The 24,233-nt window shown below is 37.0% G+C and overlaps 1 protein-coding gene across 3 annotated transcripts in view; it reads right to left on the minus strand.

Annotated features, from left to right (window-relative positions):
- The window catches only part of CACNA2D1 (calcium voltage-gated channel auxiliary subunit alpha2delta 1), a 362,095-nt gene that overhangs the window by 288,386 nt on the left and 49,476 nt on the right, over positions 1-24,233 (minus strand). For all 3 annotated transcript variants that reach the window (XM_083859087.1, XM_083859086.1, XM_083859085.1), the window contains exons 2-3: positions 22,424-22,505; positions 6,516-6,632 (exon numbers count right to left, since the gene is read on the minus strand). In XM_083859087.1, the coding sequence (XP_083715213.1) occupies positions 6,516-6,632; positions 22,424-22,505 (199 nt within the window). The remainder of the gene's footprint in view (positions 1-6,515; positions 6,633-22,423; positions 22,506-24,233) is intronic.

The raw sequence follows: 24,233 nt of genomic DNA on the forward strand, positions 1-24,233 counted from the left end.
ACACAAAAACACACATAAACAAAACCTTGTTCATTTTTTGACTGGTAATTTACTCCAGTTAATTTGTTCTTTTCCATCTTTGTAGACCTCCTCTTCTTAGAAGGCATACCTGAAATTATTTTGGCAAACAACCCAGCAAATATGCCAGCTTCCTTATGATATTCAGCTTTTCATAGAACTAACAAAAAATACTAACAAAATGTAGAAAATCGTTGTTTGCTGGGAGACTAAGCACACTTCAAGCTATTTTCCTTCTCTGAATTTCTCCAACATGAGCCCTTAGCGATAAGATTGTCTAACACTGCCTGTAACTGGCAGAGTCAAAGGAAAAGAAACACTCTGATATTAAAAATTGAATAGTAGCATATCTGCCAAGACATGATTACATGGTGATGCTTTTTTTTTAATGATCAGTTTTAAAATCAGTTCTCAGCAAAGCTTACTTTCTTAAAATCATCTAGGAAAGAGAGGAAGGCAAAGTCATTTTATCTCGATTAACATCTGATATGACCATAACTCAAGAGTAAAACTCTCTCTGTGGATTCTATGGGATATCACACAGATGTGTAATAACCAACAGGAAACATCAGATTCCTCCATCAACTCAATACCTGGTTCATCAGTGCCCCCCAAGGACAAAATCACAGTATCCCTGTTTGCAAAGTAATGAGGGAAGTCAGAAGCACAGATTGCCCCCAACTATAGAAGGATCCAAACTACACCACTGAGAATGACCTTATGTTCAGACAAGGACTTCAGCCCTCACAGGCTGAGAATAAAAGTAAATGGATTTACCATCTGGAATTGAAGGGGTACTGGAATATAGTTTGGAAACAATTTCAATGCACCTGTTAAAGTGTGTCCATTTCCAGATACGTATCCACATGTACTCACAGATATTTTCACTTTAGAGACCTGGCCCAAGGCATCACGGAGAGGTCAGCTCTAAACTTCAGATTAGTACGTGGGAACGGTGGACTCAGCTATGAGATGTGACTATTTAGGCCTCTTGGAATTCTTAGTGGAGCTCAGGAGAGACTGGTGACTGAGTTGTAACAGAGCCCAAAAGCAAGAGATGATGTCCATCTGCTAGATGAATGGAAAACTCAAATTTACCCAGACAGTATTTTTAAAGAATGGAAAGGTGTTTTGTTACTGTGGGCAATTTAAGATTAGCAGACAGAAGGTAGGTGTCCCAGAGTGGTTTTGAGAATGTTAGGTTGGTTTTAGATATCAAAACAAAACTCAAACTAGAGTGAGGATACCTTTCTAAAAACAGTAGTATCAAGCACACTTACAAAATTTATTTTACTTTTATAGGTCTTTCAGGCTACACAAAAATTCCCAACCCTATTTAAAGTGCACATGATCTCTGCCTGGGAACCTCAAAATATAACACATTTAAGCTTCTCAGTTTTATTGTGAGACACTGAAGCCTTATTTCAGGCAGGCAGGGAAATACTGGGAGATCTGGACACACTTGCACGCACAGCTGTGTTGAAATTGCATCTTAACCAGCAGATAAACATTCTGAGCTCCTCATTCAGAGACACAGTTGTGCTCCTTGGACATCTCCCAACAGCACGTAGAGGGAACCTGTCTCCTAGCACACAATCTGTGCCTCAGTTTCCATGGAAACTCAGCGTCCTCAGTTTTATTAAGAAACCAAGGCAAGGAGGCTAGAATGAGGATATTATGCCTCTGGTTGAGATGTCTGAAGAAATCTAGACAATAAGGTGCAAATGTGCATGTAATTCATCTTTATCTACACACAGCTCAGGAAGCCAGCAGTGCTGACTAGAGCTTTCCCTTGAGTGACCTTAACATGAGTTAGTTAAAAACAGACACATGACCCCAAATCAAAACAAATAAATCACAGGCAGGAATTCAGCAGTGAAAGTATGACTGTATCTCATTCTCCAGTGAAATGTATTTTAGTGGAGTTTGGGTGTTTGCTTTACACTAATGGTTATGCTGCTGCCTTACAGTGTGGGCAGTAATATAAGAGAAGTGGACAAATAAATGCACTATGAGTGTACAACATAGTGCTGACAATAATATCCTGACACTGAAGCTTTCCTGGAAGAGGTTTGGGGGCTTTTGGGTTATTTTCTTTGTGTTTGGTTTTTTGTTTGTTTGTTAGTTTGTTTGTTTGTTTTTTGTTGTGGTTTTTTTGTTTGTTTTTGGGGTTTTTTTGGTTGTTTTTTTTTGTTTGTTTTTTTTTGTGGTTTTCTTTGTTTTGTTTTGTTTTGTTTGGTTTTGTTTGGTTTGTTTTGTTTGTTTGTTTGTTTGGTTTGGTTTGGTTTGGTTTGGGGTTTTTTTTGGTTTTGGTTTTGGTTTTGGTTTTTTTCTTTTGGTTTTGGTTTTGGTTTTTTTTTTTTTGTGGAAAAGACTTGCAGGGGAACATAAATTTTAATTTTGGATAGAAGGATAACTAGTATTAATCTCAAACTATTACGCAGTCAAATATTAAATTATTTCTGAATACAGAAAGGGATCTGAGTTAAGCAAAAAATAGGATGTTTTGATCCTTATTCCTGAAACTTCTGCAGTCTGGGCTTGAAAAGACTGTAACTAGGTATCTGTTATATTTTTTTTCTTTCTTTAATATTATTCCACCTCAAAGGTACAAATTGCTTACGATCTTCAATTCAAATATCTGAGCAAAAAGGAGAAGTGGTAAAACTGCAGATTTGCCTGCTGTAAAAGATTCAGGATGCTCCCCAACATGTACTGAGCAATGGAGAGAGGAAGGCCAAGGGCTGCACAGCTACCAACTTCATAGTGCACAGGAGTAAAGCTACTGTTTAAATTGGTGTGCAGCATTGGACCAAATATTACTTTTTATATGTTGATTACATTATATAAACAAAATTATACTTCATTCCCCCCATGATACAATACATAAACAGAAAACAAAACCCCAGAAGTACTTAAAATATACATAATTTTAAAGTATGACCAAAAAAAATTCAAATCTTAAAATTACTAAAGTATTTTATGTGAGCAATAAAAAAGTATTATTAATCCATGTTGTATATTAATAACTTTCAAAGGGTTTAATTTTTATAGTCAATGAGGAAACATTTATAACTCCTCAACTATATTTTATAAATATAGTACAATATCAGGTACTCTATTTAGAGTATTTCTAATATTTCTAATGATACTCATCAAATAAGTATTAGTATCTTCCAAATTTTCCATTTTAATGAAAATATTCTGATCTATTAGCATCATCTACATAGCTCCAGAAATTTATTGCACTCATGAATGGGGTAGGAATGCTAAAACTGAAACTAAGTCCGGCATAAATGAACAATTTGGTATCAGACAGCTCAGTGAGCTAGGCATACTATTTGCTGGAATCCTTGGAAAAGCTTTGTGGGCTTTGCCAATAGTTACTGCAGGATACATTTTCAGTGAGACCTCCACCCATGTGCCAGTTCACACCTGGGGATGAAGGCTGCAATGTAGCACAGCTCATCTGTACCCACCATTAGCAAGGTACACAGAGACAGAATATTAACTTCTCCATAGTATCATGAAATTCTAGAATTATAGAATATCTTGAGTTTGAAGGGACACATAGGAATCATTGAGTCCAACTCCTTGTTCCTTGCAAGACCATTTACATACGGGAATCCATTCTGGTGAAATAGAGGGTGTTCAGTAGGGTTAGGCCAGACAAACACACAATAGTAAACAGCAGGAAGCTATAATAAAAGGCATGTTCACTATTTCAACAGCCTCTATTGCACAACAGTCTTTGACATCCTTCACTAGAAGACTGTTGCCCGTCCTCCTCCTTATCACTCATACCACTCTCTTTCTCCACTGCACTTTGCTAGAAAATTTTACATTTTCTTTTCATCCTATCTTTCTTCTACTATGCATTACATTTCCTAGCCAGAGTAACCTAGGGAAGCCCTGTGAGTTCAGATCAGGGCTTTCCTCTTTGTCCTTTCTCAGCTAGGTACCTATTTCAACCACCAGTTTTAAGCTTCTGTCAAACAGAAACTCACACCCATTTACCTGGTAATTTCACTCTCATTGCTAGAGATTTTTCTAGCCCATAGTTACATGAAAAGACAAAATCAGAATGCAAGAGAACTTTCTTATTTAAAGGTGCTCTTATGGCTCAAGGGAAGGCAATTTATTATTAGAAAAGTCATCAGTAGTATTTGCTTATTATAACCTTGCCCAAAGGTTGGTTGTGTCTCATGCCTAGAGGAAACCATGGCATCCCTGAGGTATGACAGTCTCTGAACAATAACACTGTTGATGGAATTCACTGGCACCTTCCTCATGGCATCACTGGAGGATGTCTGATGCCCTTGCATCATACTCTTCTCAGGATTCAGGTCTTAATTAACACTTTGAGTCATATTTGCCCCAATGGTAAAACCCTCTGTGCAGTCATTAGTAACCGTTTCATTCAACTCCACTCCTGATTGCAGAGAAAATGTGATCCATCAGACTTAAGAAGACTGAAACTTCAGATAAATAATTCAGCCTCATTACATAAAGTTTATAAATTGACAGCATAAAGGTAGTCCTTGAAAAAGGCAGAAAAAGAAATATATATATATATATATGGAAGGTGAAGAAAACCTCTTAGTAGAAATCAATAGATCATGTGCAGGAGATAATGAGTGTCTCCTGTGTATAAAAAAAATGTACAGGAAAGTTTAAAATCACAAGTCATTGAAAGTTCTGGTGTACATATGCTATAATTGCAAACAGAAAAGTCAGTATAAATATCTGAGCTGTTAGGAGCTACTGGATCAAAGGATCATCCTCCTCCTAATTTAGTCTTCTTTTACCTCAGGAAACAGAATCATATTGCCCTTTTCAAAATGTGACCATGTGCTTGCCTGAAGTGAGGTAGCACCTTTCTTCCACATTCACAGAAAAACTGTTCTGGAATATTTCCTCAAAGTAAGCATAAGATACTTAATTTTCTTAAAATTTTAAGATCAAACTACCACGGTCACATATGAAAACCCCTACACTAATCTTGAGTCTTGAGAAAATATAAGCTTTTGCTTTGATAACTTAAAAGCATCAAACTTATATTGGTTGAAGGGGAAATGGTGGGAAAATAGCATCTTCACGGAGGTCTGCAAATGACTTACAGCATTTTGCAACAGTAATACAAAGTCCACACAGAATGCCACATTAACACATGTCCACTGAAGTAAAACGGAACCTATTTTCCACTAATCTGAATGAATTAGAGAAGCTTTGGCCCAGATAGTACATTGTATATTACGAAAACAATGGCAACTGGAAGAATGAACTGCTAAGAACCAAAGGCAGGACAATGGGTACCTCTTGTGGTACCTATGGACAGACAACAGACTGTGCAAAATGTCATTGCCTACAAGAAGGTGAGTCCTCAGGGCAGCAGCAGCAGTTTCACTCACACTGATTCTTCAGCTGCATGAAACTGTACCGATAAAAGAACTGTTTGGGTGGGACTCATCTCCCCCAGCTTTACACACTTACAATGTAGACATTTAGATTTGAGGCTTCCCCAGCTGAGAAAGAGAGAAGTAAGTTCTTCTCGGTTATAGTTCATCCCATTTTAAAGTCTTACTCAGAAAATGTCAGGTCAGTCCTGACTGAGGAGTGCCTGTTTTATTCCACGGAACAAAAAAGGAGCTTGGGATGACCAGCTGAGTGGATGTCTAGAGTTACATGAATTAATCCCTCTTTCTCCTCTATTTCACTTTAAATGACACATCCAAACTCACCTGCAAACTCATCTATGTGGATATGTAATTGCCCAAGGAAATCCAGTCTGTTTTTCCATTCTTTAAACCTATTTCCAATAGTTCTACTCTGAAGGAATTGTGTTTATTAATTCATCCAGATCCCTCCATGCATATTTGGTCAGTAACTTCTGAAAACCACTTTAAATTCTTTTACTGGTGAGAGTGATTAAGTAGGAAACATACAAAGCAATTACTCAGGTCTGGTGTCTTACAGGATAGAAGAGAAAGAGACTTCTGGCAAAAGCACTTAAAAGAAACAGATACTTCTTATTTAAAGCATAAAGAATTGTGAGGTCACAATGAAGCATGACCTTCACACAAAATATGATTGAAATACAGGTTAAATTAACAAATAAGAAAAAGTAAAAAAAAAGAAAGCTCTGTTTCTTGTTTCCGCAAGCTCATTACTGACTACAGAGTACAGTGATCTTCAAGCCATAAACATCCAAGTGCGTCACCTAGAGGAATATTTTCCAATCTATTTATAACTTGATTTCTTACTTGGCCATGGTTCCTATGTCGGTCAATATTATAAACATCTGCCCTGTGCCAAAAAACGAGTTCATTTTTACCATGAAGTCAGGAGCCATCTTTCTACATGTCATATCTTATACACATCACACTGACACTGCCTCTAAGTGTATAGGGAGCAAAAATAACAATGAAAGCATGTTTCAATAGTAAATAAAGATCGTTTAAAATACAAAATAGAAAACTTAACCCATTAGTACTCACCACCAAGGCTTTAGACCTGTTACTTAGAAGTTTTTCAATGTCTCTGGCTGCAATTTCCACTAGCTGACGAGGGTTGTTTGCTTGTACAGTATACAAGTCTTTGTTTTTCAAATAAATCTGCAAAAGAAAAAAATGGAAATAAATCAAAATGACAGTACACATTCAAAATAAGCCAAGTAACTTGACAGAAGAGGCATCAAGATGTCATCTGTTCTTACTAGAGCTTCATAAAAACTACTGCTAGGAAAATCCAAATGGGCCCTGTGAAAAAAGTACTTCAGCTTTTTGTCTGAGAGGTAGAAGCTGACACTAAAATTCATTTATTAAATCTTCAAAATTGACCAGTTTTAGTGATAAACTAACCAACTGCAAAATGCTCAAGGAATCTGATTCCCACAGTGTTAAGAAAGCAGTAAAATGGAGATCCTTTAAAATTGCTGAATTTTAAATAATATTGTTATTGCTAAATAGAATTCTTCCTTGAAAGTTAAAATACAAACACACCAATTGAATTAATTCAAGTTATGCTAATTTAATCAGTTTAGTCCCTTATCTATTTATTCATATCATAGTATTAGTATTCATAAGGAAAGAAAGGAAGGAACAAATAAGAGAAAAAAGGGGAAAAGTGAAAAAATACAAAAGGAGAAATGGGGAAAAGATGAAGGGGAAGAGGGCAAATACAAATGTGTTTCCCTTCTATCATGAATAAAGGTTATCTCTGAGAAGCCATTAACAGTTCCAAAGCAGAACATGTATACAAAGGAGACAATTTTATTTGTTAAGAAATGTTTATTTGTTTATTTGTCTTGTTTATCGAAGACATTACAATGAAATGCACGTAGGCATAAGAAGGAAGGAAGAAAAAAAAAATGCAAAAAATGCATTTGCCTATCTCTGTCCCACTAGAACTGAATAAAGAAAAAATACATTATTTGGAGGGGAAAAAAAAAAAAAAAGAAAAAAAAAAAGGTGGATACCTCATAGCTAGATGGGCAAACGAGGGGAACTAATTTATGCAGCCAACAGATGGCCAGAGTTTACTCAAGTACTTTGCCTCTGTAGCAGTGCTTGGTGGGGGCTGTGCCGTCTCCCAGGGAGTTATTCCAGGCAGAGGCAGGGATGGATCCAGCACTGATGCACTGGCTGCCATCCAGCACCAGAGCCAAAAACCTGCCAAGCAGACTGAGCCCGCCAGCCCCGCCAGCTTCCTCAGGTTCAGGCCATGAAGACCTCAAAGAAACTCACCACAGCACGTCTCTGGTGCTGGTAGCTCATAAGTACCACAAAAACTTTTCTGATAACTACAGTTAGAGATAGAAAGGCATGTCCTGTAAGCTGCCACAGCTTTTCAGCACTTAAGAGTTTTACAAAATTTATGTTGGGTCTCGGTTTGTTGTTTATTTTCCTTCAGAAGTACAGTCATTCCTTTTCACCAGTAACTGAGCAATTGGAGTAAGCTTTATTCCTCATATAGTAATGATTATTTTAAAAAATCAGTGTACCAGGAGCAGGAGACTACTGCAACAGATGACAGATCCTAAACAAGTCAGATTGTAGTTTAGATACTTTTGAGGTGCTTGATTTTCAAAATAGCCCCACTAAAAGTTTATCTCTGGTTAAACCCAAAAACCTCTTTTTGAGGGGCTTGTAGGTTTTTTTGATTTATTTTATTTCTGGGGAGAGAGGGTGTTTTAGGACATGCCCTAATAGTAGAACTGGCCTATATGCCAATTATTAATCAAACAAATCTGCAAATAAAGGCATTTTATTCTACAATTGATGACTTCAGAATTTCATTCATTTTTCTCTGAAACACATTAAATTTTCAGTCAGCAAACTATTTTGGAGTTAAATTGGCTGTCATGACCAGACCTACAGACAAGACAAGAGCAGAAATCAGTTTTGTAGACCCACATGGTTTGAATCAAGATTGGAAATTTCAGAGGAACATCTAAATTGGAATGACCATCAAATCTTGTAAAACTTTCAGGTTTTCACATTGTCAGCACACACTCACCCTGGCCACACAAAGAACAGACACTGTAATATAGCAGGTGTTGATGTCTTGGTCTTTGAAGAGAAATGTAATGGCAAATTCCTTTGTGACTGCATGAAGTACACCTTAATCAAAAGTTACTAAATTTACAGAGGAATTGAAACGAGATTTTGCAAATGGGCTAAAAAATGTAAAATAATTTCACGGAAGCTTTAAATAATTAATTTTTAAAAATCATTTTAAAACACTCATATATTCCACCTCTCTAATCATCTTTGTGTCCTGCTGGACTCGCTCCAACAGCTCTTGTCCTTCTTGTGCTGTGCTCAATGTAAAGTTACAGGAAGCCATTCTGGAAAGGGATTGAGAATCTGGATGGAAAATTTGCACTTTTATCCCCTCATCTAAGTTGTTCTTCCAGCAAATGTATGATCTTATAAAGCCCAATTTGAAAGCACTGCCATTTTTCACATACCCAATTCCTATATGGAAGTTATTCCCATATCCCCAAGCTTGAATGGTTTGAAAGTTGCAGACTATCAAAGTGTTGGACAGTAGGACATTTGTAGGGAAAAAATAAACATTGTCATCTTTCTTCTCCAGCACCAGCTATCAGAAAAAATCAAAAGCCTGAATCACATAACAAGGAGATCATCACCACAAGAGGCAGGAGCACTGTTAAAACCTTTATAAAAGGCATTGTGGGTCCTACCACCAAGAAAGCCTGACTTCAAGATTGGCTTCACAACTTATATTTGTCAGTGATTTCAAAAAAATAAAATTCAGAACAACTCCCATCCCACTCAAAATAAAACCCTTTGAGATTTGCACAAGATTCCACATAGATCTGAGTCAGTGACTTTCCTTCTCCTTTTCTTTGTTTTTACCCAGTGGTAGGGCTCAGAGCACTGATGTACCCAGCTTCTAATGCCAGTGAAAGATTTATCCTGCAAGCTCCTAAACAAAGAGCATCGGAAATTACTCAGAACTTCACACACTTCTTTATTTTCTTGAAGTGTGAGGCCTGCCTCATCTACCAAGGAACAGTCTAATATTCATTAATTATTTAGGAGGTGTGTACATAATTTATTTGTTGCCTACTACCCTTTCCTTTAGTTCATCATAGCACTGCAGAAGTTCAGCACAACACTGCACAGGGAAATGATAACACACCTCAGAATTTGGCACCCTGGGACAGACTTTTCCTTCTCTGAGCCTCCCACCTAGCAGTCGAACAAAATTAGCAAATGCTCATCTCAAATAGCCATAAAAGGTGTTATTGGAAAAGGTGTGCTCATTTGTCTTACAAAATACAATTTGGCAGGCTCTGTAGCTTGTTTAAATGAGCTGAATTGAATACAATTTATTAAATTGCTTTTAGTAAATGAATACAAGTTTCTGTTGGTTTTTACATCTAAAATATTTTAGTACTTTAATCACTAATATTTTGCTAAAAGATCTCCAAATTGCCAGCAAACTCTGTCACTTCTCACAGAATAAGGCCTCATTGCATGACTAAGCAAAACCTGTAAGGTCATAGCACAAAAATACTTTAATTATTTTCTGAAGTCAATAGTCATACACTTCTTTACTCAGGAAAAACTGTATTAAAATTGCACATAATGAACAGCAAGGTTTTAGGGGAGAGAGAGAACATGATGGAGAGAGTCACATTAAGGTGAAACAACACAATAGTTGAATGTGACAAAGATTAGAAAATCTGCCAGCTCCTCAGCAGAACGTGCCCCTCTCTGTTCAGTCTTCAAGGACATGTTTATAAATCTCTCACAAAGAGACGTTCTCCTTGCTTCCTATAAAGCTGCCAGGGCAAGTCAAACACTTCTGCACAAATTGAGAGAGAATGAAAGATGTTATTACCTGGCTCCTGCGATACTGAGGCAGGCACTGGGGCTGGCTCTAGCATTGAAAATTTATTTAAATGGCCCTCATGCTGTATCACACCCAGAAAAAGAATTATTTTCAACTGCAGTAGAACTCCTTTGCCTCTTTGTTTGTTTGCTTGCTCTAAACATGTCAGCCTCCCACTTTAAAAAAACAACAGAGCCTTTCCTTCAGGCAGTGGTAACTTGGCTGAGGGCCCAAACATAGGACATGAACATGCCAATCTGATTTCCATCACCAAATACTTTCATGGGCATAGAAATCGTACCAGCCAATGCCTTCAGAAGCTCAAACCCAGAATTTCAAAAGTTAACCAAAATCACTGTAATTTTTTCCAGCTTTAGAAAAGAAAAATAAAACAGCTCAACAATTCCACACAAGGTAAATCTATGGATGTTTTATTATTTCAATACTCCTTTCAAGACCACTTAGCTCAGCTAGGCTGAGCCATCTCTGTCAACAAACAATGCCTTATCACCAAAAGCTTGGTTGGCAGTCTAGACCAGTTGGAGCCTTCCATGATGGCAAAAACTACTGCTCAAAGACTGTGCTGAGCTTGCAGTGAAATCAACTAAAACTATGTAGTGGGTTTTCCTCCATCTTTTCTGAAAGCAACCATACAAAACTACTATGAGTACTTGTGAAATCTTGACCTGGGTTTAACAAGCTTGTGTACTAAAGTATTTAACCTACTTATTAAATTTTAAAAATCCTTCTGAACAGAGTGATACTTAAGCAAAAGGCTGAGTAAAGTATTCCCTTTCTGCCTATTCCTCACTTTTGGAAATGGCTTCCCATTGCCCGTTCCCCCTGGTCCTTCCAATCTCTCCCAATTTCTATCACTTTGTGGCAGTATCAGGCCTCAGTGATCAAGACTTGCCTCACCAGGAACCTCTGACTGTACCCTGGGCCATCAGCTCCATTTCAGCCTAGTCCTCAGCTGGAAAAAATTCATTTCTTACTGAAATTTTGGGTACTGTTAAAATAAATAAATAAATTTATTATTAATATTCAATGGTTTAAAGAATCAAAGTTTCTGTTTTAATTTTTTTCCCTCTAACAAAATATCAACTAATAACACACACATATTTAGCAGTTTTAGTTTTTGTCTCTACCAATGCCATGAAGTTATGTTATGATCTCATTTCTGAGAGAAAAGCAGAGAGGAGAGGTCATGTAACAGATATCCGAACATATGATGAGATCTTGGGAGAAGGAAAAGTCAGGAAAAAAGAAATAACCACTTTCTAATTTTATATTACATTAAATTACACTATATAGAGTAGAGTAGAGTAGAGTAGAGTAGAGTAGAGTAGAGTGTAGCATAGTTTTGTACAGTATAATATGGTATGGTATAGTACAGTTTAGTATAGTATAGTATAGTATTATTACTAAATTTTTATTACAACTCTCTATTTTAGTAGCCAGAAACAATATGATCTGCCCAGCGTAAGAAAATTCTATCTTCTTACAAGTGTATTCTATTTCCAAAGTTATATTAATACTTTCTAATACCTGCCAGACAATTTTTCTTTCTCACAAGACACTTCTTTTCTTTGAACCAGAAGCAATTCATTGTGAAACACATTGAAAAAAGCTCATTTCTAAGAAGCATTCTGTGTGTTCAAAGAAATCACTCTGAGTACTTTATGTGTTACTCTCTGCTCCATATAGTGTATAAATAAGATTACAGCTGCACCCTAGCAACTCACAGATGCCTTCATTCCTGAAATTCATGGCAGGAGCACAAAGGAGGAAACCACCCAATAGTTTACTGTAGCTGTTGCTTTTCAGAATCACTTCCCTGATCACTGAGTGCTCTAAAGGTCTGGGGTGACAAGTGACAGGACAGCTGATGTGCTGAAAACCATAGCAGTGACATTAGGGAAAAAAAATTATCAGAGCAAATTCATTCTTAAGTAAAACACTCAGACTGAATTGCGCAGGATGCTGGGAACACTTATGCCTCAGTTAACATCAGAGGGAGGATAAGCAGTGCCACAGTCAATGGGCTCACTCAGGTGCCCACTCAAAGGGAAGCATATAATCAGGCACACTTTGTAAGGATCATCAGCTCCTTTTGACTGTTGATAATTAATAGAGTAGTCCAGAGGACTTTCAAATTAAGAAGCAATTTTTGTAATTGCCACTTCGTATTTAAACCTTGATAAAACAGGGGTTCAGCTTTGTACTTCTGCTACTTTACAAACACGAAAAGCAGATATTACATCCCAAATCGTTAAGAAAAATGTATTTTAAAGTACTCAATTTTGCTTCCTAGTGATAAAAATACAGTATTAAATAACACGATGACATCATTTATTGGTTTCATAGCAGTTTTAACTCAGGCTTTTAGCTGAGACTGAGTAAGAACTCAAAAATCCCAATTCATGAGTACAAGTGGATCTATCTTGTAATGGAAGAAGAACAATAGGAAGAAAATGTTTCACATTTATTCTGCACTTCTGGTATATTTGGAGATGGGCACTTATGTAATTTCTCAAGCTCACTTATTCATAGGAAATTTTGGCCTGCCTTATCTGCTCTTAATGCAATTTATCATCTACCAACTCTCTCCCCTCAAAAGTAATTTTAAATCTCAGGGAACTCAAATGGATTTTTTGGCATTTTATTAAGCACAGGACTTGGAAAATGATCAGCTCTAATTTTGGGGGGTTTGTTGGGTTAAGTGTGTAATTTTTTTTTTTTTTTTTTAAGAAAATGTTTAATTTTATTCTCAGTTTCTACAAAAACCATCTGAATGTAAGTGCCAATAGGACAGAATTTATTATTGTTAAAGCCAACAGAACATTATAAATTAATCAAGAACAGTGCTTTGATCAAAGATTATCCAGATCATCAAATAGTAATTGAAGCTATGGTAATATTAGGCCATCTCTTCCCTTGAGCTTGAGCAAGCTTTGTTAATACAGCCACCTATTCTTAGAGACTTACAGATGTTTTTGTTTGCTGGAAGAAGGAACACTTCAAAACGTCAGTTTATTGGTAAGGAAGTAGAGAGAAAGTGGCATCTGCAAACAGTAAATGAGGCTCCCTGTGTTTTGACAATCTCTTAATTTCCATTTGGATTACAAAGAAAACTTGCAGATATGTATTTATATTTCCCGCCTTACATTTTTCAAAATTATTTCATTTTCATGACATCTCAACATTGGTCAGCAATATGTAAACTCAACAAAATTTAGTTTGGAGAATTCTACTTTTAATGCCTGCAGTTTTGGCTGCACACACAACATAGCAGTGGTACACCTCCAATGGGATACACATTGTTAAAAAAAACTATTAATAGCTTTGGGAGTCTCTAACCAGGCTAACCCATCTCATACATTATTATAATTCTGGTAAATGTACTCTGACTCCTAAATAAATATCTAAAATTACCATGTTTCACTGTACCAACCCCCTCTTAATTCCATTCTAAAAGTAATCCTGACCCCCCTCCCTTCACCACACCCCTCTCAGAGACAGCAGACTGGTGTCCTCTCCTTAGGAATGAGAGAAAAGACAAGTGTGAATAGTGTACAATAGTCTATTTATGTTTAGACAGAATGCAAGTGTTTCAGATGCTGGATTCATATACTCTCACTCAGTCAAACCTTCTGATATCTATTTTATTACACATTACTGTGTGTAATAAAAAAAATAAAAATTAAACAGAGTTGCTCCCTTTTTTCCCTTCTTTTCCTTAGAAAAGCAACATAACAAACCTGCACTTCAGTGAAAAACTTCACTTGTAGGCGATTGGAAGGACACACAAATATGGCCTGAACTCAAGGAAGTTTCAGAAATATAAAACTGGTGACTCAGTGAGGATAAAGGTATTTCAACAACCCCAAAATAGTTGACTTGTTTAAATTTTCATTTCAAGATTATATAAAAATGTAGTTTAATTTTATATGGATAAAAAGTCTTCTCTACCTTTTGTTTTAAAGAAAGTTGCTTAGTGTTTTGTTTCATTGAGAACAACAAAAAGAGACAAAAGGAGAAAACAAAGAATATAACACATTTCTGATTTTTGAGATCAGTCATAGTAAACCTCACTGAGTGACACAATTTGAATGAATAGAAATTTTCTTTATTGCTTAAATTTAACTCATTTAAACACTTGCCTTCCCTTCTTAGAGCACTGGAGAATACATCCAGGACATACAGGACACAGCTTCATAGTTACACCAGTTGTGTCTACAAGTGTTGTGGTATCAGTTACATTTTCCATTTTCAGGGGTAGAAAAGGATGGACTGCACAATATATTATCATTTTACATGTCAGAAGTATCTTGAAATCTAGGTTCAAAATACTGACAAACTCCTCAGAACCTATGGAAACCACAACATTTCAATCAAAAATTTCATTTTCTAATGAAATTCAAACTTACAAAGTCCACATCCAGGACCTCCAGAGAAATCTCACCAAATATATTCATTTGGGTTGTTATTCTAAAAATCAAAAACTATCTTTTAAAAAAACTCCAGTTCTTGCATTTCTTCATTATACTTTTCTTAGTCATAAAACTCTCCATTACTTCAACCTTAACAAGGGTGAGTGTAGCATATTTTGGAATGTGTCCATATATCTCCTAGGTCCATCTGCCAGCTCATCAGAGAATAGCATGAGGTACAAAATTCTTTGCCTTTGGCTAAAGCATATACAAATACAAATTTGCATATACATATACAAAATCCAACTTGATACATACTGTCATTAAAAATAAATAAATAAATAAATAAATAAATAAATAAAGCTGGTAAAAATAAAAAGAAGTTTCAACACCATGAATCTGTTTAATGTTTTCAAAAAATAATTTCAAATTTTTATAAAGCTTTTGCTAACGTGTTCAATTTACTTTATGACTATGAAGAAAGAACCACTTAAACATCATGCCAATCACTGAAAAAAATCGTAAGAATGAACTTGTTTACTGCTAAGTTACCTGCCAAATCACCTTTTTAAGCAGGAATTGCAGGTTCCTATGACAATAGGGAAGATCATCCAGATACAAGTCTTATGTGAATTTTAAGTAAGCTGTTAAAGTCTCCCCTTGCACAGACCTCTAATGATAATGAATGCACAAGGCAAGCACTATGTGACAGCCTCTAGAGGTCTAAGTCAGTGGTGTGTCTGTAGGGCTTCTAGAAAAAGTTTCTAAAATTAATTTAGCTGAAACCTATAGAATCCAACAGAAAGTTACCCCGGGTTATAATTCCTTCTGGCAGAAGGAAGCTTTCCTGAACATCTCCAGGGCAGTTCAAATCAGAGACCAGGCTCTCTTACAAGTCACTCATCCCAGTTAAACTCTAGAGACTGATCCAAGACCTGGAAAGCTGAAAGTGTGGCCTGAGAAGCTGCTGCCAATGTGAGTGTTTGAGCAGACTGGCACCATCTGTGCATTAGGCACACACAGACCTCACACTGAGCAAGGGATGAAATGTGCTCCTGCACAATCTCGGCTGGGCTCTTCACTAAGGAAGAGCTAATTATTATAAAACAGCACTCAAAAGACAAAATAAATAAAAATCTTCTAACAATTGCTGGTGGACTCATCAGCACATATCATATACCCATACCTATCTAGCTCTCTTTTTATTTTGTAGGAAGAAACTGTATTTTTACCTCAGTAGGAACATCATTTAAAGGCCAAGTCAGCCTATATGGATTCACTCTACAGCTCCTGGAACTGTAATAACAGCATGCCTTATGAACATCATGCATGGATTGTTTTAGCAGAGATGTATCAAAAAGGAAGCAGATTCAGAGAGTAGAGGTCCTTGGAACTGCCTCTCTATCTGCTGCTTCATTCAATTATGCTGTTGCCTGAAAAGGTTACACTGCACAAGATGGCATTTTTTTGCTGTAACAGCCATGGTGAAGCTCCAGTGTGTTTGTCACATCAAAGCTCTTTACATAGACCCACATTTTTTAATTCAGTGTTTCTGTAAAAGAGGATTCTCTTCAATCAGTTTGGAACAGACAAGCTCGTGCATTGCTATAAGGCATATTCTCTAATCCAAGGCCTTCCTTTCTGGGTACTGCAGGGTCTCCCTCCTTCTCTCTCTCCTGTCCCTAGAGGTATTTTAGGAGCTGGAGTCCAGAAGCGTACTTGTAGTAGTTTATTAGATTAAATGAGCTGTCAATTAGCTTAGTCATGAGTCTTCGCTGTGAACAGTCCACATAAAAATGGAAGTTGTGCATATTTCCATGAAAATGGAAATAGGTACTTACTTAATTCTGTAGTTCAGTAGGCTTTTCACACTTTTTCCTGTATGCTGAGGTATCTAGCTTTAGACCAGAATGTGACTTTGAACTTTGTACATATTTTTGTCTTTTCAAAGAAAAAATGACTGAGAAATGCAGCTAGCAAGATCAGCCTCAATATTTATTTTATTACATGGATTTTAAAATTCTATTAAGTTGCTGTCTATTCTTTCTTCTTTTTTTTTTTCCAACAGTCTATTTGCTCTGTAGAAATCACATATCATTCACAGCAGAGCAGCTTCATAATGCCTGAATGCACAGAGAGTTCACAGGTAAGACAAAGTTACATGAACCTTCTTAAGTTGAAATGACAATTACATGACTATTTGTTGTTGGTTTTGTTGTTTTGTTGCGTTTGTTTTTTTTTAACGTAATACTTATAAAACTAAAAAGAATATACTGAGTTGTGCTTTGTTGAGACACAGTTGAAGAAGCACACTAGACAAGATTTTCCTCTGTATCCTGTATTCCTGCTTTGAAGTCTCAAGTTGTAGATACAACAGCTCTTTATAAACATTCCCTTTGCTCTTCTAGGGGAAAATAATATCCTTAAGAATGACTAAACAGTACCTTCTTTAGCTGGACAACTACAGCAGCAATAGTCTCTGCTTTTTGTGTAAAAATCTGTTGGAGCTTTTTAATACTTTTTACCTGCTTGGTTTGTAAATTAAATATTGTTAGTCATGATTCTTACCAAATGTAAATTAGTGTAATCCACTGCAGTCAGTGGAGTTCTGCCAGTTTTCAACCAGCTGAGTATTTTGGCATCTTGAGTCCTGACTTCCTGCCTTGTTGAAGCAATCACAACATACTGTAATGGGGGTATTACATTGGCATTACATCCAAGTTGGAGTTCTCCCAGATCTCACCTAAACTCATAGTAATGTCCAAAAAAGCAGTACTTAAATATGTGCTTTAAATCTATTTTTGGAAGGCTATTTTGAGACCATTTCCAGAGAGTATCACAGAAGCAGGGAATGTGCTGACTTGGAAGGGACCCACAGGGATCACTGAGTGCAGCTCCTGCACCTGTGCAGGACACACCAACCCCACTGTGCTTCCTTTGGGCATCACAATAAACAGCTCTCGCCTGCCCCTCCATCTCCTTGTTTCTCCTACTCCACTTACACTGCTTTGCCTGCTCAAGGCTATGGATAAGAGTAGCCTCAAGATAGAACTCCTAATTTTAATAGGATCCAAGCTTTTTTTTTTTTTGCAATTTTTCTCACTACAGGCATTATATTGCTGTCATCATTGCTAACGAGAGAAAAGAGGTATGAAATGTGCATCAGCAAAAACATATTCATGTTTTCAGAGGCAGTATCATTAATGAAATAATTAACTCCCAAATATTTTGGTTTTTTAAACACTATTTGGAATATTCATTAATATATTCTTGTGTGTCCTCGCTGTACAGGTATTTTCAAAAGTTGTGACTAGTGAGAGTTACACTGGTTTACAATGGCTACATTATATAAGCAAAGGCAAGAGAGTGGTTAGTCACTAGGACAAGATCATGATTCTGAATCACTGTAAGAAAATTGTCAATGAACAAAGGAAAGGGAATCCTTTTCTGAGGAGATTCTTCTCCTTAAATATGATTCTATGAAATTTAGTACATGTTGAATGCAAACACCTTAAATACAAAAAAAGTAATTTCTCTGGTTATCTATTTCTATACTACAGAATAAATTATAGTTTTACCAAGGTACTGATCTCAATAGGACAGCTATCCCCTTAACACATACCTCACCTGACATTAATGGTCATGCACATTTTAGTTTTTTTATCCCTTTGTAAGTACATATTATACTCTGAGTTTTACATTCCTTCTAGTCAAAAGTTCTCCCAGTCTAAAATCAAAATATTGAGAATTAAAGTAGCACTCCTATCCCTCTTCCTCATGGTCATAAAAAGAAATATTTTGAAGTTCTCCAGAAGAGACCATTGTATAGTGTAATTCCCTGCAGGACAAAGACTCCCAGACACCCAAGGCACATCCAAGCACAAACACACTGATGAACCCCGAGACACTTTCAGCAAGTCATGGGAGCACCATTAGCACTGCAGCTAATTGAAAAAGCTCTGGTTTATGTTAAGTTTCTCTAGTTGAGAACATACTACTTGTGCTACTTTGAGAGCAATCTTGGTCACTTTAGAGATCTTCATAGAAGATTTAATTGCACAAAGCAGACACAGATTGTTACTTCAGCTGAATCAGTGGGAATTCTTCCCAATCCAGGGAAAGGTTGACCAGGCTGTGAAATGGTTATAATCTGTTACATGTTCTTGCTAAGAGCTTAAACCTCACACATGGCCAAATTAAAATCAGTTTTCCCTAGAACAAGGGAAGCCATTTCTCCTACCGATCTGATTATTACAGCTTTTGACAGAAAGTCATGTTTGCTATTTTATAATAGCAATCTGCTCCTTCTTCTTATATTATTCATTCTGCTTTTAGAGAGAGAAGAGGCAGAAACCCCAAACAAATTATTTCTTTTTCCAAGTTTACGTGAAGACTACAGGTTTGGTCCAAACAATCCTGGAGTTGGAAGAAGAAATAAATCACAAAAAAAGCTGAAAATTTAATCTGACTGTAAGCATTTTTAAAGCTTGAGCAACTGAAGGCAAGTTCTGTGAATAAAACTGACAAGCATGCAGGCATATTGTTTTTCATGTCTTGTAGTCTCCATTTTTCCAAGATTGTGGTTCATTTTAGAAGAGATCTAACTATATGTTAATAAGGCAGTGAGCAGGGGAAAAAAAAAAAAAAAAAAAAAAAAAAAAAAAAAAAAAAAAAAAGGATGTCACTCAGAAATGGAAAAGTGACAATAGCCTCTAAACAAGAAGAGAGTGAGAGACCCCATGGCTTACACCTTGCAGGGCTTTGCATTTTCCCTTGCAGCCATGAGAGCTAATTAAAACCTCATGTCTAGAAAAAGACATCGTGCCACTTAGGTCAAAAACATGGCTTTGATATAGTGGGATATTTTACATGGAAACATCCCCCTTTCATGCTTTTAATCCTAGGATTACAAGCACATATCGACCATCCTGTGAATATCCTCTGAGATAGCATTATTTGCTTGAAGTCTCTTGTAAATTCTGTCTTTTCAAAAGAAACTTACCCATAGTAAGTTACAGTATTCACACACTCATGTTTTTGATTTTATCTACATGAATGTCACTGTGGCAAAGCTGACAGCACTACAGATTATTAGGCTTGCCCTACAGTTTTCATTATAAGACTCAGGGAAAAAAAGAATGACAATATCAATCTCTTGGCTTTTCATTATCTATTTTACCATGTGGTCCTTGCACAGGAAGGCAGAGCAAAATGGTTGAGACATTAACTCCTTGTTTTGCTCCAGTTAGAAATCCCATGTAACTCATTTTCCTATTGCCTATTCATTGTAGATTAAAACCTCAGGGTTGTGTATTTAAAGATGTATTTTAGTCTTTAGTGCTAAAAAAAAAAAAATGAAATTAAAAAATTCAGCCTTAAAAGGACCTGCAGATTGCAGCAGAGATTTCATCACCTAAATTGCTGAGAAAACAGGTGTATTCCAACTCAAAGTACATCACTCCTAGAGAATGTCCCACCTGCTCTGCAGCTAAAGATCAGACTTGCTGTGGTGTCTCAGGTCTGCATAGTGGGAGAAGGAGGAGAGGAAAACTGAATGAAGGACAATGTGCAAGAGACTGAAATATGGAAACAGGAGATAACAGACTGGAAAATAGCAAGCAAAGAGTAAGGAGAGAAGACACTGCAAAGGAAGGAGAAATACAAAAATGATACAGGAGAAAACTACAGGTCTGGGACTGAGAATTAGTGACAGAGGGAAATGTGAGAAAAGGGAAGAGAAATTCCTGTGGAAGAGAAATTCCTGTGGAAGAGAAGAGATGAGGGTATTGTGACAGGCTGGCCACACACACCTGGACAGAATGTTTTGGAAATGCTAAGAAAAATGAAAGAGTGCAGAGAGGTCCTGATCTGGAAAAAGGTGAGGAGAGAGATCCTGAAACAGAGACAAGAAACTATTGTAAAATAGAAAGGCAGACTGGCCAAGCAGCAGATACAGGAATTGAGACAGAAACATAGCATAGGTTGAGGAGAAATGAAAGGCAGCCAAGCAACACAACAGAAAAGGAACAGAAAGATAAATGGTGAATCAGTTGTAATGTAAGATGCTGGATGGTAGAGAAAGAAGAGACACAGCAAGTGTAGAATAGACCAGATCACACCTAAATTAGATAAGCAAGAAAAGGACTCATGCAGAAACTTCCCACCACTGGAGACTGATAATTTGCAAGTCTTGTTGTTCTTTGTCAGCAGATACGTGTGAAATCCATTTACAAAAACTCCAATTAGTGTTCCATGCTTCCAAGCCTTACATTTCCTCAGGATGCTCAAGTGCAAGACATTACTGCATTGGAAACCCAGGCTTGTACAAATCTGATGATTTGTGGTACGATTTCAAGAATTTGCTTTCAGTTTGTTTAGGGGTTTTTAAAGATTAAAATGTGTATCTAAAGCATCTGCCATAAATTGTATTGCAATATGACACAGTCAAATATTAGGAAAGGCCAGAACTAAAATAAACCCTGCAGTCTTCATTTATGTTCATCATGCAGGCTGTGACACAGCCCTTCCTTTTAGAAGACAGTGGTGATCTCATCTGAGCTAATGGACATCTGAGCTAATCACCTATCCTCTTATGGTCAGTAAAGACAAAATGTCCTTCTGGGACAGGATACACAGAAGAACTGAATGTCTGGGCAAAAGTTCCTTAAGGTCAAAGAAATACATTAATACACAATGCTAAATCTGACAACTTCACACTGGATTTTTTTCTGTGTTTTTCTTAATAGCATCAAAACCTCTGCTCCATTTCATGGATGATTTGGGGTCATTTTCTGAAAACCAAATCTCAAGGCTTTATGTTCAGTTCCCCAGCACCAGGGGCTTGTGCTGGCAAACATTAACTCAGTTTCCTGATGCAGCAGCAAAATTCCTCACACCCCAAATCAGACATCCATCAGTTCAAAGAGGGAGCCATAGCACTTGTGCATGGATAGGGAGAGGGAAATGTATGATCATATGGCTGTATACTGGATTGTGATGTATACACAAAAAATTGTATACACAGTGTTATTCTGACATGTTCTTAATTGTGCCTTCATTTTTCTGCAATGGCACATGTGTTCTCACCATCTATGAACAGAATGATAACACAAAAAAACTCAATGACAAATTTGTAAATTCTTCTTTAAAAACAACTTGGTGTTAAATTTGAACAGCTGAATAAAAGTAGTTTTCATTCTCATCTATGTTTGTCCTAACCAAAAGCTGCCCCATTTCAGGAAATATATGTCAGAAAGACAGTTTCTCTCGTTAACAGAGAGCAGAATTCTCCACCACTGTGAATGGTTACTTCCTGGATACTGTATTTGACAAACACAGAACATAAAAGTGCTCACTTCAGGTGGAAGTGTTGCAATAATGGCAAGCCTTATGTCTGACACTGCAAAGCTGATTAAATATTGTCAGTGCTGCAACACTGAGAGTGAATAGATGAATGTCAGTACTCCATTTCTCTCTCAGTAAGCACTTCAGAGTTTAATCCCACAAAATCATTTTTGTATGTTGGGATGAAATGATTGTAAAGCCTAGAAGATGCAAACCCTCCACTTCACTTTCTAGTTACAGCAGTCTAGGACACCCCTCCTTACATCAGCAAGCCGGTCCACTCCACTTGCGGTTCGTGCGAGCGTCACGAGGTCTTCCTGCATCTTATCCACCCAGGCTTTTATCCTGCAGACAACAAAAAACAAAACAGAGGCATCCTATCAGATCATAGGCAAGTGGCAATGACATACAAGCACATAGCACAGAAAAGGGAAAAAATAAAAGGGATGAAGTTAAATACAAAACATAAAAGACTTGTCTTTTATGAAAAGAAAAAAAAAAAAAGTTAAAAAAAAAGGTTTTGCTTCTACCCAGCCTTGTTGACCTGAATCTGTTCATACAGTTGTCTGTGGTGGCCACCATGCTATGCCATCTGTAAACACAAGAGTGCCATCTTTAAAAACCCTGAACAAGAGTGTACCTCTGCATTGTAGCCAAGCTGCAGCAAAGATCCCCACAACAGAGCTGCCACACAACCTGCCATCCTAGACAACCTGCCTGCCCTGCAGCTTACTCCCAGGAATGCCTCTCCCAAGGCCCCAGGATCCTCCTCCCAACAGACAATGCAAGCAGAGAAAAACAGCAGCTGGAAGCAGGTTTACAAACCACACTAGGTTTTCTGGCCTGTGGCCTCTCTTCAAGGAAACAACAGCAGGACAGGCAGCAGTGGCCACGAGCTGTTTTGGAAAGGCACGTCTGCTCCTGGCTCCTGTCACCAGGGAACAAGTGATCTGCTCCTGTGCCTGCTCTGCTCCCTGTGCCCAGTAAACCTGACTCTCTGGAAAAACACTGGATCCAACAGTTTCTACGCCATGTCACATTCTGTAGCAGGAAAGGAGCCATGGTGAAGGTTTATTCCAATAAGATCCATGCTCAGAAGAAGGTTGGTTGCCATGCCTAGCCAGAAAGTTTCATGTCCAACTTATCTCTCACATTATCCCTGCCATTATGCCAGCTTTCTGCTCTGAAACCTAAAACAGATAAACATATTTATCTTAGCCATTTCCCAGCCTCAATCTCATATCCCAGGAATTACAACTTACATTAATTCATTATAAAGACAGGAAAAATGGAGATTCAATTTTTGCTTCAAAATGGAAAATTTGGAAGTCTAAGAAAGAAGATGGATAACTGATTTTACTCCTTTTCATGGCTTTAATGAACACACTTGCTGCTAATCCACAACCAGTATCTTCAAAGAGTATCATCTCTATTATGGTTGCAAGTTGACTATTTTTATTAAAGGACACTTCTCATGCTTTTTTCACACATGAAAATCACATTTGCATTGACTACAGCAATTGATTCCATTGTTAGTACAGAGCTCCCAAACCTTCCCTTCTGTATTTTGCTCTTCAAAAACCGAAATAAAATGTATTAATTTCCAGGTTAAAGTCTCCACAAAGTCCTATATTATATAAACATTTAGGTCTGTGTAGAAATCAGTTTGTTTAAAACAATGGTGCATTATGTTTACCATGTCTTTAGTATCTGTGTATCCTTTTGTATCTGTGCAAAGCGTATTGACTAAAAAAAAAGAGTATGAGCACGAACAAGAAAGTGCTATCATTTTCCATTTTCGAATGGTTCTGTTTTCCTGTGTGAAAGAATGAAGTATATGAAAGGTGAAAAAGTGAAACCCATTACCCAGAAGTGTTTTCAAAAGCATAAAATAAATAATTGAACACCCTGAGATTTTTTATGATCCATTTCAGTTATAAAAATTGTGGGTGTTATTTCTAACAGGTGTCGATAGAAAAATCAGGGAGGATTTCTTTTTAAATTGACTTTTTCCATTTCCTACTGCTTTATATTTTTACTGGATATATTCCTTTCTGTCGTCAAACAAAATGG

Source organism: Zosterops lateralis (assembly GCF_965231275.1).
Source record: "Zosterops lateralis genome assembly, chromosome: 4".
NCBI classification, from domain to species: domain Eukaryota; kingdom Metazoa; phylum Chordata; class Aves; order Passeriformes; family Zosteropidae; genus Zosterops; species Zosterops lateralis.